Source organism: Melampsora larici-populina (assembly GCF_000204055.1).
Source record: "Melampsora larici-populina 98AG31 unplaced genomic scaffold MELLAscaffold_4, whole genome shotgun sequence".
Lineage (NCBI taxonomy): Eukaryota > Fungi > Basidiomycota > Pucciniomycetes > Pucciniales > Melampsoraceae > Melampsora > Melampsora laricis-populina.
Window position 1 is genome coordinate 932,238 of NW_006768768.1, and position 18,159 is coordinate 950,396.

At 43.9% G+C, this 18,159-nt stretch overlaps 2 protein-coding genes across 2 annotated transcripts; one reads left to right on the top strand and one right to left on the bottom strand.

Annotated features, from left to right (window-relative positions):
• Positions 1–11,669: 11,669 nt before the first annotated feature.
• MELLADRAFT_33410 (uncharacterized protein) lies at positions 11,670–12,999 on the bottom strand (the record flags this gene model as incomplete). Its single annotated transcript, XM_007405756.1, has 7 exons — positions 11,670–11,761; positions 11,837–11,920; positions 11,995–12,197; positions 12,267–12,375; positions 12,459–12,625; positions 12,695–12,798; positions 12,883–12,999. Coding segments are annotated over 7 exons (876 nt in total), but the record flags the coding sequence as incomplete, so codon positions are not given.
• A 690-nt stretch (positions 13,000–13,689) lies between these two features.
• MELLADRAFT_70885 (uncharacterized protein) lies at positions 13,690–16,288 on the top strand (the record flags this gene model as incomplete). Its single annotated transcript, XM_007405463.1, has 5 exons — positions 13,690–14,190; positions 14,279–14,758; positions 14,829–15,560; positions 15,628–15,714; positions 15,781–16,288. 5 exons carry the CDS (start codon positions 13,772–13,774, stop codon positions 16,013–16,015), a joined length of 1,953 nt encoding a protein of 650 aa, XP_007405525.1.
• Between the last annotated feature and the right edge of the window lie 1,871 nt (positions 16,289–18,159).

Genomic DNA, 18,159 nt, shown 5'->3' on the forward strand with positions numbered 1-18,159 from the left:
TATGCAGGGCGGAGCCTGCGCACCGCGCAGCGAGGGTCCGAAACCCCAGAGCGGAGTGAACCACTCCCCAACGGGCCGGGGCTTGGGCTGCCCCGCTATATAGCGGAGCCTACCTAGTATGCACCCGGGTCCCAGGTAAGCCCTTTGACCAACATTCTCCAACCTTCTTGTATAGATCTATCGCGATATCAATCTCACTACCTCAAGATGGCAACTGGCGGTTGGACATCCCTTCGAACTATTGACCAAGTCCTGTAATATACAACCCCCTGGACAACCTTTCGGCACTGGCCAGCTTGTGGTTCCCGTTTTTGAGATATAAGGTACGCCTATAGGTTTTTCTCTTATCGTTGTTCAAGATAAGATTGATTATTAACCCAATCCTTGTCATAACGTTTGATCGATCGTTGAAATCAACAACATCCTTGTCAATAACTCCCATCACTATGCCCCCCTCCAAAAGCATCTCACAAAGCTCGACCTCGACTCCAAATACACTCCAGGTCCCAGGTAGGTCCTCTGGTAGAAGTCTCCGACCTGCCAGCCCATCTCGCACCCAACCTGGTTTCATCGCAACTCCCAAAGACTTGCGTGTCACTTAAGCTGTATCATCCAGCCCTGGTGATGGATCTCCAGGACCCCTCGTCCATCGACCTGCATCACCCCGACCTCCAGCTCCGACCAGCAAAAAGAACGCTGCTCCACAGGCCAAGCAAGCTCCGAAAGGAAAAGTAAGTTGTTTTGATCGTATGATGATCAAACTGAAGCATTGAACTTACATCCATCTGTATGTGTCACCTAGAATCGCTCTTCGACCAGCAAACGGGCTAGATCCATATCGGTCTCTGGCACTTCATCGGCAGGAGCTTCTCCTTCGCGCAAGAGACCCAGAAAGGATGTAAGTCAATTTCTACTAAACATCTTAATGTTAATCATAATGTATCAATCACAATCTTTTCTAATCCATCTTCAACCTTCATTCTCATTCATTTCCAATCCACCTTCTACCTCTATCACCTGTATATTTCTTCTTATCCAATCGTTTCATTTCAAACTCTTGTTTAGGTCTATGAGGTCCCAGCCGATGTTGACATGGATCAAGATTCGGACATTGAGATCGTTGAGACCAAAGGCTATATGAAATCTAGGAGTGAAGACGTGAAGGATCTGAAATCCTATTTTTATCCTCCTAAAGTGTGTATCTTTCTTTTTTCACTCGGGTGATTTGTTTATGTGTTACATGGCTAACATTCATAATAATACCTTTACCATCGGAACTTGTAGGGTCTCGCATACAAGTGTCGATGGTGCAACAATACGTATTCCGCTGGGTTAACTTTGTATTATGGCTTATGGGGGCACCACGATGGCAAACAGAATCGGCCGGAGTGCAAGATGCGTCACAAAGCGATTGCTGCAGGCATCGTTCTTCCGCCATCTTACACCGAGAAACTCGAAGCTGAAAGGAAGGCCACGAAGGGAAATCTCAAAACGTACTTTGCTGGCCCTAAGTTCTCAGCCGACCTCGTCAATATGATCTTGGTCATGTGGCTGGTTCGCCATGCCCTTCCATGGGCTCGTTTCGAAGATCCATGTCTTCGCGCCGCTTTTCACACTGTCAATCGGGGTGCTATGCTTCGATCCAGAACCTGGGCCGCAAAGCAATCCCTCATCTTATTTTTGGGATTGCACGACCAGGCTATCAACACAGTGAAGGTAAGTATCTCTAGCTTTATCAAGTTGACTCGTACATTTTGCTGATATATTTATTTAAATGAAAATTGACCTAGGAAAACAAGGGTAAGTTTTGCTTGGTGCACGATGTTTGGACTACAAAGGGCAACCGCTATGCCTTCATTGGAGCCACCGCGAATTTCATTGACAACGACTGGAATTACCGTTCAACACACCTTACCCTTAAAATGGTGGCTTGGCGGCATTTCGGTGCCCTTCTAGCTAGGCCAATTGGACGCTTTCTCATTCGTCACGGGCTTCATAAAAAGATATGTACTCGATTTTAATTATTGCAAACTTTTATTGTCCTGACTTCTTTTTTTAATCTTTCTTACATGCTTGCTCAGGTTACCGACAGTGGCGGAAACAACGGACCTATGGCTTCTGAGATCCAGACGATGTTTGCTTGTGCCGAAGAACCGGCCACGTGGAGTCAATCTTTGCATCACGTGAAGTGCTATGCCCATAAGCTCAACCTCACGGTTGGGCATGGGCTCAAGTTACTGGGGCAGAAGGTTAGTGTAGCTAAACCTGGTATACCTCATGGTCAGCCACTTCCTATCCCAGCGCTCGAGGCCAACGATGGCGAGGATGAGGTCCAAATTGACGACCCAGAATCAGAAGACGAGGACGACGCTGGTCTACCTGAAACACCCGATGGAGTTGATGACCAGGATACTAATGAGGGATTGGAAATCTCTGGTAATGCTTGTGAAAAGGACGACTTGGTGGCCATGGCTCTCTCAAAGGTGAGTATTCTTTCTCTCTCTCTATATCTTTGTCTTTGACATATTTGGTATTTTTGCTAACTAAGCTTGATTTTTTACTGTTTAGGTTGATACTGTGAGTGGCCAGATAGCCAGCAGTGCAGCCAGACGAAGCGACTTCCAGTCACGTTCGACTCGGATGGGTTATCAAGGCCGTATGCTCAAACGGCCTTGCAAAACCCGCTGGAACAGTCACTACGAGAGTCGCAAAGTGGCTTGTGAGGCACAAGAGGTAAGGCACACTATAATCTGAAGATTAAATCAAACTAACACTAACATTGTTTTGTTCTTTTAGGTAATCAACTCTATGCTTGCCGCTGATTGTAAAGCTTGTTTTTTTAAGGGGGTCACCATCTCTTCTGCCGAATGGCATGCAGTGGAATTGGTCAACAAGGTTCTCAAGGTGTGTTTTTCTCTCTTTGTTTCATCAAGACTGTCTATTCAACTTATGTTCATCTTTTGTAGACTTTTGTTGATGCCACGTCGCGAGTCGAAGGCAACGGACCAACCGGCTGTATACTCTTACAGGAATACAAACACGTCATCACTGAGCTCAACAGCCATCGAGCCGATGCCACCGAATTCAAAAGCCTTGTGGCTGCGATAGATGAGATGATTGTATGGCTAGGCAAGTACCAAGAAGAGGCATTGCAAACCGATAGTATCCTTCTTGCCACTATCCTTAACCCTCGGTTCCGCGGGAAATTCTTCACTGTACATTATCCCGATTTCGAGCATGCTGCCAATTCAGCAATCAATTTGGCTTTTGACTGTATCTTACTGGAAACTGAACATTGTGACGCATCCCCATCAGCTGATGAGGGGAATGCTCCCAATGAGGAACCCGATGACTTCGATATCTTTTGCTCTTCGAACAATCCAACCGACACATCAACATCTACCTCAGAACTCCAGGAGTATCTTCAAGGCAAACACAAAATCAAAAAGGACCAAACACCTCTGGATTGGTGGAAGGTTCGTTCCAATTTAATATAATATCATTCATTTTTGAGCCTTGCTGACAACTCACTTTCTTTCATAGGAGCATGAACACCAATTTCCAAACCTTGCGCAACTGGCACGCGATTACCTTTCTATATCAGCTACCTCGTGTGCTTGTGAGCGCACCTTCACCGCTGCGGCCGACATATGTACTCCATCACGCCCGAATATGCTTCCAAAGACGATGGAGCGTCTCGTGGGTTCTCAGTCTTGGTTGAAGGAAGGGATTGTCCCTGGTGGCGATTTTGAAGAGGCCGCACAAGCTCTTCAACACTATATTGATAGCTTGGTAAAAATCAAGAAGGTTTAATTATCATTTTCATTTTCTATCAATAGCTCCTGTTCTTTCTTATTACAAGCTTCTGCTTCTATTTGTTATTTCTTTTCTGTTGCTTGTTCCTTTCATCACAAAAATTTTGTTTGTGAATTGTTTCGTTTTCAATTTTTTTAACTCGTGAATGGATTTTTTGGCTTGAATGAGGTGTGTGCGGCGCTTTATAGCGTTGTGCGGCACTATATAGCGGCTCAGAGCGGTGCGCCGCTATATAGCGGTGTTCGTAGTGGTTACACAACTACAAACTCCCAAGTGAGAAAAAAAAAAAATAGCGGTTGAGTGCGTAGTGCTTTAGAGCGTTACTGGCGCTCTGCGCCTGAAATAGCCCGAATTCCTGTGCGTAGCGTAGCGGTTGCGTTGTTGCTGGAGCAACACCACAGGCAGGGAAGATCATACCCCTGTCACCGGCCGAAAATGAAGTATTAAGCAAGATGATCGAAGAGGGCCTATCCAGTGGAACCATACGACGGACTACATCACCTTGGGCTGCACCAGTCCTTTTCACCGGCAAAAAAGATGGGAATTTAAGACCCTGTTTTGATTACCGACGTCTCAATGCGTTGACGGTCAAAAATAGGTACCCACTACCACTGACAATGGACCTTGTCGACGGTCTTCTTGATTCCGAGAGGTATACCAAGCTCGATTTGAGGAATGCCTACGGGAATATCCGTGTAGCTGAGGAGGATGAGGACAAGTTGGCCTTCATATGCCGTGAAGGGCAGTTCGCACCCTTGACAATGCCCTTCGGCCCTACCGGCGCCCCAGGCTGTTTTCAATATTTTATACAGGATATACTCTTAGGGCGCATTGGCAAAGACACCGCTGCTTTCTTAGATGATATAATGATTCATACTAAGAGCGGTGTAGACCACAAGCAAGCGGTTGAACAGATTCTCCAGATATTGGAAGGACACTCCCTATGGCTAAAGCCTGAGAAGTGTGAATTCTCAAAACCCAAAGTAGAGTACCTGGGCTTGATCATCTCGAAGAACAGAATTAGAATGGATCCCGCAAAAGTCAAGGCTGTAACTGACTGGCCAGCACCTAAGAACACTACGGAAGTTCTCAGATTCATCGGCTTCTCAAATTTTTACCGACAGTTTATCAGTCAATTCTCGAAAAGAGCGAGACCATTACACGACCTGACACGGAAAGACACCCTATTCACCTGGACGGATGAGCGTCAAAAAGCTTTTGACAATCTTAAGACAGCCTTCACCACTGCACCAGTACTCAAGATTGCCGACCCCTACCAGCCCTTCATCCTCGAGTGTGATTGCTCAGACTTCGCCCTGGGGGCGGTACTGTCGCAAAGAAGTGATAAAGACGGTGAGATTCACCCGGTAGCATTCCTCTCACGTTCCCTCATACCAGCCGAACGCAACTACGAGATATTTGATAAGGAACTCCTAGCACTTGTAGTGTCCTTTCAGGAGTGGCGCCAGTACTTGGAAGGTAACCCTCACCGGCTAGATGTAACTGTATACACCGACCACAAAAACCTCGAAAGTTTCATGACAACGAAGCAACTCACCCGACGTCAAGCTCGAGGGGCAGAGACCTTGGGTTGTTTTGATTTCACAATCAAGTTTCGACCCGGTAAACACTCCACACAACCAGACGCTTTACCTCGACGCCCTGATCTAGCACCTACATCAGAAGAAAAACTTACTTTTGGACAACTACTGCGACCTTCCAACATCACGGACGACACTTTCACGGCAATAGATGCCTTTGAGGCACAATTTGGTGATGATGATGTAGTGGAGCATGACGACACTGCTAAGTGGTTTGAACTAGATGTCTTAGGGGTTGACAACGTCGATGAAGAGATTGACACTGAGCTGTGCTGGTCAGACGCTAAAATTTTAGACACGATACGAGAGCTATCACCGAAGGACCCAACGGTAAACGAACTCATGAGTGCAGTGCGTAACCCGATCTCTACACAACTGAAAGAAGCAACAAAGGACTACACAGTGATCGACGAGGTCCTGTACCACAGAGGCCGAGCAGTGGTACCAGCTGATGAGAAATTGAAAGCCCAAATTCTACGCACTTACCACGACAGCAAAGCAGCGGGACATCCTGGAAGAGCCAAGACATTAGGATTGGTCAAACGCAACTTCACATGGACAAGTCAAAAAGCCTATGTAAACAGATACGTTGATGGTTTCATGTCGTGTCAGAGGATTAAACCGTCACTGATGAAACCATTTGGATCATTGGAACCGTTACCAATTCCTGCGGGACCCTGGACTGACATAAGTTACGATTTCATCACAGGATTGCCGAAATCAAATGGTAAAGATTGCATCTTGACCGTTATTGATAGGCTAACGAAAATGTCACATTTCATTGCTTGCAAAGAGACCGACGACGCTGAAGCCCTGGCGGATATCATGATGAGAGAAATTTGGCAACTACACGGGACACCGAAGACAATTGTATCGGACAGAGGCAGTGTCTTTATTTCAAAAATCACGTCGCAGTTAAACAAACGTTTAGGTATTGAATTACACCCTTCTACAGCATACCACCCAAGATCTGACGGCCAGACAGAGATAGCAAATAAAGTAGTGGAGCAATATCTCCGCCATTTCATTAGTTATCATCAAAATGATTGGGACTCACTACTGGCACCAGCTGAATTTGCTTACAACAACCGTGCGCATACGTCGACAGGAGTCTCGCCATTTAGGGCAAATTTTGGCTATGATCTCACTTTAGGACCAATACCATCGGAGGACCAATGTGTACCCGCTGTGGAGGAAAGGATCAAAAGGCTCGCTGACGTTCAAATGGAACTACACTCATGTTTGTTAGGTGCGCAAGAGGCAATGAAGTTGCAATTCGACAAAGGCGTTCGAGATACACCATCGTGGACAACAAATGATCAAGTATGGCTCAGCAGTCGTAATATATCGACCACGAGATCAAGCCCGAAACTGGATCATTGCTGGCTTGGGCCATTTCGTATTGTTAAAAGAATCTCAACCTCTGCTTATAAACTGGAGTTACCGCTGACTATGCAGGGCATACATCCCGTGTTTCACGTCTCTGTACTAAGGAAATTCGAACCCGACACAATAACACCCCGACAACAAGCAATACCTGATCCAGTAATCATAGAAGGCGAGAAAGAGTGGGAGGTAAATGAAATATTGGATTGTCGTCGTAGGTATAATAAAATTCAATATTTGATAAGTTGGAAGGGTTATGGTAAAGAAGACGACTCTTGGGAGCCAGCATCGAATTTAACTCACGCACAAGACTTGATCAATTCATTTCATGAAAGGTTTCCGGATATATTAAAAGTCAATAATGTCAAAAGAAGCAAGAAGAAGAACACGAGGACAATGAGAAGATGAGAGAGGGTCAAGCTTTTTCCCACAGGGTTTTTTAATGCTGACCCAGGGATAGAGCGTAGAGCAGCAAGAGGGACTTGGGCGCTAAAAGGGGGATACTGTTATAACTTGAAATGAAAGGAGTTGATGAGCTCTAAGAAGCTTATTGGGCGTTGCCGATAAAGATTGGTACACTGGGGTAATCAGGTATTTGTAAGTAAAGGCAACAAGCCAATCAACAAGCTACAAAGAGCTTCTCAAACAATGAGACACACCTGGGGTAATCAGGTATTCGTAAGTAAAGGCAACAAGCCAATCAACAAGCTACGAAGAGCTTCTCAAACAATGAGACACACCTATAACAACACAACAATTAGTAAAAGATGAAATATGAGAGAAAAGAGATTATAACAAACCTGTGCAATGCAACAGGTATCACGGTACGGTCAATAAGATCAAAAATGAGTAAAGGTTCGTAAAACTAAAGGTTTGTTTAACGAGTAAAGTTAGATCAGAAATTATAAAATAAAATATGAAGTAAAATGACTCACAGATTCTTTTTGATAATGAGAAAAGAATCTGAGTGATGAAAGGTAGCAACTATTTAAAGCAAACACAGGCAAGTCTAACATAAAAATGAAATAATAAAAGTGACAAAAGAAACGCTCAAGTCTCACACGACTTATTCCCAATTAGTTCTCAACACGATCCTTTTGGAACTCATAACACCTTGATCCGTACACATCTTCTTAATTTCAATAAATTCATCTGACATAATTTCAATAACGTCTTCTTTGATAATTTCAATTTCTTCTTTGATAATATTCAATTTCTTCTTTCACACTACTCTAACCGGAAGTCCTTGACCACTCTAAGTACATACGAAAAAGACTACTTAGTTAATTACCACAACATAACTCGATATCATTATGCTTATATACAGTTATGCTAGTAGTGGGAGTTGTACCTTTTTCACCTATTAGAGTCTGCACGTTGTACTCTTCTCTCCTCATACTGCAATCTCATTATCACACCTGGGGTATCATTCATCGTATTCACTGCATCTTGGTTCATAACACTTGCGCTGAAAATCACCTTGGATCATAACCTTGGGAAGCCTCTGTCCCAGGTTTGGCATCCAAGGATACCTTGGATTAGAACATCACAGGTAAATTTGTTGGTGGTGGGGTAAAGAAGGTTGAAGTTGACTTTGGGTTTAAATGAAAGCACCAATGAGTTTTGTTGGTGTACAATCAACAGAATGATAAAATCAAATGGAGATTGATCAAGTGCGGACAAGATCCAATCAAATTAAAGAAAGATGTGAATAGAAGTAACTGCCATTCAAAGGTGATGAATAAGAATTTCCTGGACAAATGAACCCAGCCAAATTATCCATTTCACATGTTTTCCCAATGAATCTTATAGTTCAACTTGTTTCCTCATTGTAATTTCTCTTTCCCCTGTCTTTGGGAAAAGACCTATTATTTTTTATTCTACAATAATTTTAAGACAATCTCATTGTGATTTGTCATAGTTTGATTCTATTCTCATTACCATCAATAGGCCATTTGAGCTCATTTCACTCAATTCCTGTATCTCATATCTTGCTCTTTTCCAAAATTACTGAAGCACATCACAAGTAGAGAAGTTATTGATCAAAATTCATTTGTCATCCTTTATACTAATTTCTATTCCTATCTTTTGTTTTTCAATAACTGTTGTAGGTCGGTGATCCTTCCTGAGCTAGGATCTGTTACCTTCTACATAACATATATAGACATCTTTCTATCAGATCATCATCAAAGGAATCAATAAGGTGTTCATAAACACTTGAAGGTTTTCAAGATTGACCAGATTTGACAATGTGAATTTGAATTGTGATTGACATGGGGGTGGTGATGATTTGATTTTGTTTGTGATCACAGAACAAAAAATTGAAAAAATTGAAAAAAATGGCCAAGTACAAAAAATAGACAGTGATGGCTTGAGAGGAGAGAGACATGAGAAGTCACAATTTCATTAATTCATAATCATACGGCTTTTAGCCATTTTCAAGATGTGCACATCTTACTTTACCTTGCTTTTTTTGGTAAGTAAAACTTTTTGGTGGCGCACAGTTGATTCCACTTGTCATGCACTGGTTGCCAATTAAGTGGGTGGATAGCAAGGCCCCCAGATTTGGAGAGCTTTCATCAAGGTGCATGATGTAAATTTTTCTCCTACACACACTTCACCACAATTTAAATTCATAAAAACTTGACCAAATCCCTTGCTCCTCCCTTACCAATGCCTAGCCAGGAGCAAAGCACTTTGTTGACTGTGAATTCCATACCTACACAAGTGTGAAGAGTTTTCAACATGGTGTTGAGGTTGTGAGATACACAGCAATTCACAGCAAACATAAGAAAATGAAAACTTTTACATCATGCACCTCTACATGAGGAGCTCTCCAGGGTCCTGGATGGTATAACCCAGATCTCTATTAGTCATCCTGACATAAGTACTACTACCATACAAGTCACTACTTCAAAACCAATTTTCAAAGGGGAGGACCAGTTTAAACTTGAAAAGATGAATGTACCGGAATTTTTAGGCCACATCATACCTCCAAGCTCCAAGTATGTGCCTGCCCATAGGCAGCATAGATGCAGTTACTTGAACCTCCAGGTGCAATTATGAGGATTATATACAACACCAAGCAAGCTCAGATCAATGTTACCTCTAACCACGGTGGCCGGCCATCAATCACAGGGGCAAAAGTAGATGCTCACATAGGTGTGAGCGTTGAAATTTTTGTGTTTTCTTCAATGTTAGTTCAATTTTGCTTTCCTTTTCTTTCCCTTGTCTTTCCCTTTTCTTTCCAATTTCTTTCTGCTTGTCATCTGATTATGTGATCAACAGGAACTGAGCAGACAAACTAAGCCTTCCTCAGGCCTTATTCCTGAGCAAAGAAGTCTGAGGAAGGGCTGATCCATCTGCTCAGTTTATCTCAGCTGCTCAGCTGATCCTGAGCGGCATTCCCTGGTTCAGTAGGCTCCAAGGGACACCACTTATGATTAGCTTAGGGGCTGAGCTGACCTGAGTATCCTCTTGACTAATTCTCCACAGTATCCCTTGGATGGATCACATAGGGCCAGCCTCTCCTCAGGCTTCATGGCTCCAGAATGAAGCCTGACACCCATCTGCTCAGTTGAACAATGCTGCTCAGCTATCCCTCAGTGGCATTCCTCGATCAGAAGGATCCAAAGGATTTCACTGCTCATTGGCTGAGGGGCTGCTCATCTAGTCCTCAGGGGCATTCCTGGGAGAAGGATCCAAAGGATGTGACTGAGTATTGGCTGAGGGGCTGCTCAGCTGCTCAGCTAGTCCTCAGGGGAATTCCTGGGATCAGAAGGATCCAAAGGATGTCACAGAGGACTAGCTGAGGGGCTGCTCAGTTGATCTCAGCCCCTTGGTGTGAGCAGCTTTATCCAGGGGACATCACTTAAGATTAGCTGAGCGGCTGAGATAAACTGAGCAGGGGGATGGCTCTTTTATGAGGTTTCATTCCTTAGCAAGGAAGTCTGGCCCATCAATGACCCAGCCAGGGGATGATACTGAGTATTTCCTGAGCATCTCAAATGGGACGCCCCTGTGCAGGCCTTTGCTAAGAAATGAAGCCTGAGGAAGGTGTAGTTCATGTGCTCATTGTAATTTTGACCAAATTGTGGAGTATTCAGTGACTCATGAGCTGATCCTGAGTACTCATCTGGACTCAGTTATTGCTCATCCAAGATGGAAATGAGCCTTCTCAAGAAATGTCAAGCAAAATGTGAGCAAAACAGGCTGATCACCTGAACACAACCAAAATTGTGAATTGAATGAATCTGAAAGAAAATGAATCTTTTTTGAAGACTTCAAAAAAGTCTACAACGCTCACATACATGTGAGCATCAATTTTGGCCCCTGTGAATGCAGATATCTATAGCAAAGTCTCTTGCAGTGTACACAGTATGACACTAGATCTTCAAGCAGATACTCTGTGTAAAAACCTCACTCAATAGATCCGGGAGTCATTATCCATGAATGGCTCAGCCCATTGAACACTGCAAGTGAAAGACGTATCGTGATAATAAGGCGGCTGGTGTGGAAGTCAGAAAGAGAACATAGGTATCTTTGGATACCATATGGGCTCAACTGATATTGTCCATCATGTAATCCAGCAAAATGCTTCATACATCAAGGCTTTATGTATTATATAGCTTTCTAAATATCACAAGATACACACGACTTGCAAATTTGACGTAGCTGACCTGTCTTCATAGTGCTAGAGCCAGCAGGCCATACAGGGATAGCCCACGGAGGAAGCTGAGGATATGTCGACGTACTTGGAAGGCCAGACAATGGCAATTGCGGTGGCACTGGCAAGCTCCGTCTCTAGATGACGAAAACCTCGGGTTGATGGATAATTCTTCCTTAAGCATAGGTTTTGTTTTTTGGTCATCCGAGAAGCCGCGAGAACGGAACCGTAGGGCTTGGTTGAAGCCAATTGAGTTCATCATATTTAGAACCACCATCTCCTTCAATCATATCTATTTGCAGGGATCATGAAATGCAGAGCATCAGTATCATGACAATAAAGTTTGAGAATTAGAAAGACTGCGCACGGAACGTGTAAATAAATCGGGAATGAGGGGACAGGTTGCGTTCGGATTTGTGGATAACTAGTCCGTTGATTAACACAAGTGTACCTTGCAAGATTTTCAGATCGAATGTCAGTACAATCGAATAGGGAGCGGGAAAAAATGTGATGAAGATGACTTACCAGCGTCGCATTCTTCAGTAACCCAATTCGGATCTGATTCCCAATCCGGTTTATCTTCCTGATTTGCAACTTTAGCAAAACCAGTTCCACCTTCAGGTAACCTTACAAATCTTTGATAGACTTTGTTTCTTTTGTGACTTCCAGGAATAAAGCTCAAACAACCATTATTGATGGGTCCCGCCGTACATGGCTCAAGCGCAAACCTGGGGTGAGTTGAATATGAAAACAGCAGATTGGTCAACTGTCATACCCCAAAGTGCAAGATATCTTACCAAAAGCCCAAGGCACTAGGCGGGTCAGTGTAGAGAAATGTGGAGTCATCATGTATTGGAACTTTAGCTCCGATGTTAGGTTGTTTACAGATGATCATGGATTGCAAGACTAGAAAAATGCGTATCGGTCAGGATGCCACGCGTCAAAAACCTCTGGAGATAGAATCATAACAAGGGAGAACATGCACGCACCTAGTGGATCTATATGAGCACCGAGATCGCGAGCAAGTGACTTGATATTATCATTCTGAAGTGTAAAGTGCCTGAAAGCTGAGTCCAGCTCATGAACGCCGTGTCCGATCTTGTTGACCGATAGCTCCTTAGGTCTGACCAGTTCACCAGCGGCATTGAAAGCATCTCTACGTTGGATGAAATATCTCTATGATCAGCATCATCTTCCCCTACTTTGAAGAACGAACGTGATGTACTCCTCAAAGAAGAATCGAATTTTATCACCCGATTCTAAGAAGTAGGTATCACCAACATGCTTGCCATCCGCGTTACCATCTTTCCTTCCAGTCGAGAATTTCGTCTTTAAACCTCAGAAGATACAAACTGACGTCAATCCAAAGAGTTTTCATATAAGCCTGCAAGAAGTTTGGGATCAGAAACTCACCATTGGATGACCGTCGAGTGAGAAGTCATTGAGCAGTTGTTTAGCACGCTGGAGTAAATGGTTCGCTACCTCTTTAGTGAAGAAATTAGGAATGATTAAGTATCCATTATCATCAAACTAGGAACAATCCAGGCCGAAAGAAGTCAATCGTCAATGTAAGTTTTAAGCCCACTAGATTGTTTCATGAAGGCGGCACACTGAGTCTTTAGGTATGACTGCCGCTCACGTCTTGCTTTTGTTTTGCGGTGAGGCGAAAGGCTTCCAACTCTTTAAGATTGTTCCGTTGTGACATTTTTCAATTTCAAGTATGTAAATCTGTTAACCACAATATTGATAAAAATCGAACAAGGAGATGAGTCAACAGCCCTTTAACGTGTGAGTCTCAGTCAACTTGATTCACCTGTTCGCGAAAAATTGACACACCAGTTGGGGTTGAAGAAGATATTTGGATGCAACCACGGTCCACCCCTACGTCGCGCCGATGATCTACTGAGCGGTCGCAGCCCCGGGGTAGCCCCGTGTCAAAGCAGGCACACTCGGTACTATTGAGGCATTAGTCATCTATTACTACGAGCGATGACATCATCCGGATTCATCTTATAGGCGGTTTTGCAACAAAAAAGTGATTTGAATTGTAAGATGTTCTATTGGTCGAGGGCGAACTGCGCGAAGGCAGTGTTAGATTAAAACTTACACAAGCACTTAAACGCGCGGAAGCTCAAAAATGGGGTACTGAGATCAGTGACTTTGTGAAAATGATATAAAGCGGTGGTGTGATCGGTCAAATTCCCCTTGACTTCCTTTGCACGTTTTTGATTTTGTATTCAAAACCATCCATCCTTTCAGATTTCAATCTTAGCGACTACAATTCATTATCTTCGTTTTCAAGATGAGACTTCCTCAAATCTTGGTTTTATTGGCTCATCATTTGCTTTTCATTCGAGCAGATCATCAAACTGAAAGCTTGACTTTTCAAGTTCAGTCTGATGAACTTCCTAGCCTATCTTTCCAAGATTGGACATCGGTTCTCAACGTTCGGCCAGCTGGCTTAGCCTCTGTGCCATCTGCTCCTCACAACTCGTTTGAACCTGCTTCCAACAGCGCTCGCAAGTCTTTTGAAGACAACATCATAGTCAACGATGACCTTTTTCAATTACCTCCAAAGCCAGTTATTGCGAAACTACAAGGCTTAGTGGAAACTATCGTGAACCTTGCCCTTTCACCGTTATCACACCTACCACATCTGCCCTGGCCCCGTCACCACCATCCCAAACCGATTGACTTGTCCCAATATACAATGTGGGAAGTGTGAGTATTTTCCAGTATTCGTACTTTTACTTTTTCATCATTTACCGATTTGTGATACTGACGCGTGTGCGTGTACCTTTCGTAATAGTCTCAATTGGACTTTGCATCATCCACACAAGTCGGGCAACAATGATCATCACTCGGTACCAATTCAACGACTTGCGTGGCTGGTCAACCAATCAGAGCCGATCCAAAAAATCTTGTCGAACCCCGAAGCCGACCTTACTTTGTTCGCTCCAGATAACGAGGCTCTCACGCCGCCGCACAAGCGCCACCATCATGGACATGGATACGGTCCGGGCCCACACTCCCTGCGCGATGAGCCTCTAACTCTTACTCCACCTGAGGATCACGTGTTTTGGCAGGCACTTGAGTCGGATTCGTTGGAGAGAGGTCATCACAGTTCCTCGGAAGCATATCACTTGCAAGAAGATGAAGACAAGGACAAAAAGAAGAAAATACTTTTACACCTGCTCGAAATGGTTCTGCAGTACCACATCTCTCCCGGTAAAAAGTCTCTGAAAGATATTCTTGACAGAAGCACTCTTCCCTCTGATCTAAAAATTAGGTAAGCTATCTGACGCTTCAACGTTCTTATCAGATATTCTAATTCCTGTGCTACATACCTTGTCATTTAGCCACCACAGTGGCTCGCCTGCCTTTCGTATTCGTGTGGGCGGTCCTCCTCACTTCACTCACGGCATAACCGCTTTGAACTTTTTCACCTCACTTGGTGCCCATCATGACCAACCGATTCTTACCAAAAATGGAGTGATTCACGTTGTCCACGGAGTTCCCTTACTCCCCCCGCTTTCACCCCTTTCTGAGCTTTTCCTCTATCCTCAGCCGTTCTCAACCTTGACTTCGGCTTTACAGAAGGTAAAGCTCGATGACATCCTGCTTCCATCTTGGGACAACAAAACTGTTCCTCTCGAAAACGACTCCGGTTTGGATGCCGACCTTGACGTTGTCGACGAGAGAGTCCAAAATATTCTTTCTAGTCTAGCTGTCGAAAACGAACATCGCTTAAAGAAACAAAGTTTTACTGTCTTTGCTCCCACCAATCGCGCTTTCCGTTCACTTGGCCCGCATGCAAATGCATTCCTGTTCTCTCCCTTTGGTATTCACATCCTGCGATACGTACTGTCCTATCATATCGTACCGGACGTTATCTTCTACACAGACCACGTCGACAAGACAAAGAACGCCAATGTTACTATGATCGGACTGGATTCAAATCTTGACTTTCTATCTGACACGAAAGACGATGATCGTCTTAGCCTTTTCGGACATGGCGACTTCCCTCGTTCATCACCTGGACATCCTCATGCCTTCATTCATCCTAAGACTCCGTGTGACAAAGTCAATGTGTGAGTGTCTTAAATCGTGTCCGCAGATTTAATGATACATGTTCTCATTGCTTCCTATGTTACACAGTACCCACATCTCTCTCCCCACGCTTTTGGGGTCAGCCAAGAACGAGTCATTGACTATATCTTTGGTGAAATATCATTTGCCTGGATCGTAAGTTGCAATATTCATATTGTCTCTCCAACGCTCCACTGACGTTTTTTTCCTTTACGGGCCAAGTAGTAAGGAGCTCAAGCGAAGGGTTTATGTCAAGCAGCCAATCCCTCCCCCCGGTGCAAAGCATCCTGGAAAGTCTTTGAAGCCTATTCCCGTTGTAATCGCCGATGGTGTGGCGTGGGGAGGTGCCATTCACGTGATTGATAACTTGATTCATCCTCCAGTACATCCTGACCATCCTGCTCACCCTCACCTTCAACGCGTCTTTTCTGGGAGAAGAGGGCAAGATGAAGTTTGAGTTGAAACATGTTGCGTGCCTTAAAACAAATTACCTGTCATCAGACAAAAAATGTCCTAGTTTTCTCTTGTTGTATCAGTTTGTAGTGTAAAATTCCTTGTCTCTCAGTTGGATGTTGTGAGTTTTCCATCGCTTGAGACTTGGCATCATTTCATCCACTTGCTCAAGTACTGTAGGTTTAAGCAAGTTATGTTCTTTGCCATCATTATTTTCAATATGTTACAGTGAATTGATTGCTGCTATCATTGCAATTCAAATGATCTTTTGCTTTATTACTTCTGCTCTTTGACACCATTCTTTGGTGCTCTTGCTTGGGCCAAACCCCTACCCAACTGGTCGCCTTGAAGGGATGCTTGCATTTCAAAGCTCTCAAGTTTGTCATTGAGAACCCCGGTGGGAGAGCCCACCTTTGACCTACTCTTGACAACTGCGCGAGGTACCACAATCACCCTGGGGTGGGTAGACAAACCACTGGATGCCATCGTTAAAACATGCCTAATTGACACTGATGATATAACGAACCATTTTTCAGACCTTCAATCACTGATTACATCATTGTTTACAAGAGATCAAGACACATCAAGCAACGCCCAAAACCCTAAGCCAAAAGCAGCCCTTTCCCCTGACATAGCCAGAGGGGCTTTACCAGTGCTGGAAACATACACCACGGGGGGATCCTGGGTCAGAAGTTGATCCTGACTGGTCTTAAAAACGTCGGATCGTATTCTGACCCGAAGCTTGTCCCTGGGTAGACAGAAGGCCACCCCGCGCTGGCCTTCCTTGGCCGCCCCTGTTTGAGCCCTGAACAGCCTGCAGCCCAGCTTGTAGACGCGCCCATAGGCGGCCTGTTTGGTCAGCAGTCGGTATTGCGCGGCACCTTCCCAATACTGACAGCAGAGGCATGCAGGACAGGGCAGGCCGCAGGACAGACTTCGCAAAGCCTCCCTTGCGTACAAGTTTTTCTTGTGTCGCGTGCTCCCCCCTTTGGTTTCCCCCCAAGCATCATCCGCAAGTTTTAATTGTCTTCCAAACTTCTTTCAAAGAATTGTCAACTTCTCAGTCACCTTCACAATTTTCAACTGCCCTCAAGTACCTTCACCTATCATGTTCTCTCAACAATTACGCGCGGTGGGATCCTATTCCACTCCATCCATGAGACAGCACTCACCTTTAAACCCTTTCTCTCTCAGTCGTTTAGCTGGCGCGGGTGGACAGACTGCTTCACTAGTTGCGCGTCAAGGGGCTTCTCTATTACTCTCAACTATTTTGCATTCATCTTTCAAGTGAAATTCATCCATTCCTCTTCCATACGATAATTGATTTCCCAGGAACCAAGAAGAGAAGCATGAGTAAGTCAAGTGTTTCAATGATCTTTAACAAGTTTCAAGCTCTCACCCTTCTTTTGTATTCCCATTAAATCGTTTTATCAACCTTCACTCTCTCCTAACCTCCTCGAACTCTATCTAGAAAATGAATCGTTAATTCTTGAATCGAGTATCAAAGGATGGTAAGCAAGAAGACCAACCTTCTGGAAGTCGTTTTTTACCATGCTTTTGCATCAAGACATGTGCATTAAGATGATTCAATGTCCGACATCCTTTTGTACAACCAGGATAAATACAATCGTAAAGTCTCTCGATCTATTATTTTTGAAAAAGAAAAGGAAACAAGATATAAGTAAACCATTGCTCAATTCATTTCGCTTTTGGCCCTTTGCAGACCAGTTACACTCCTACGCGTTTCAAATAATCGTGCTGGGTCTAAAATGTTCGTTAAATAGGAAACAAATAGACCTCTTCAAATCTTCTCTTTGGTCGTTTTTGTTGTGAAGTTGCAGGTTGTAAACAAAACGGTTTCCGATACTAATATTCTTCAATCCGAGACGCAATTCGATGAGGAGAGATTGAATGATTTAGAGTGGTTTGATCAAAAGTTTCTTTGTATGAATTTGATTTATTCCAACAAATTGCTTCTAATTTAATTCTTTTTGAATCATGTTGTAGAGCTCGAGAGTCTTTAGGACTAGATAAAGGGTGAGGAAGATAAGATTGTTTCTTTTTTGATCGTTTTTTGTTATTTCTTTGTTGAGGATTGGAATTTCGCAACAATTGATAGATTGCGTTCTCAAAGAAATCAATCAGACT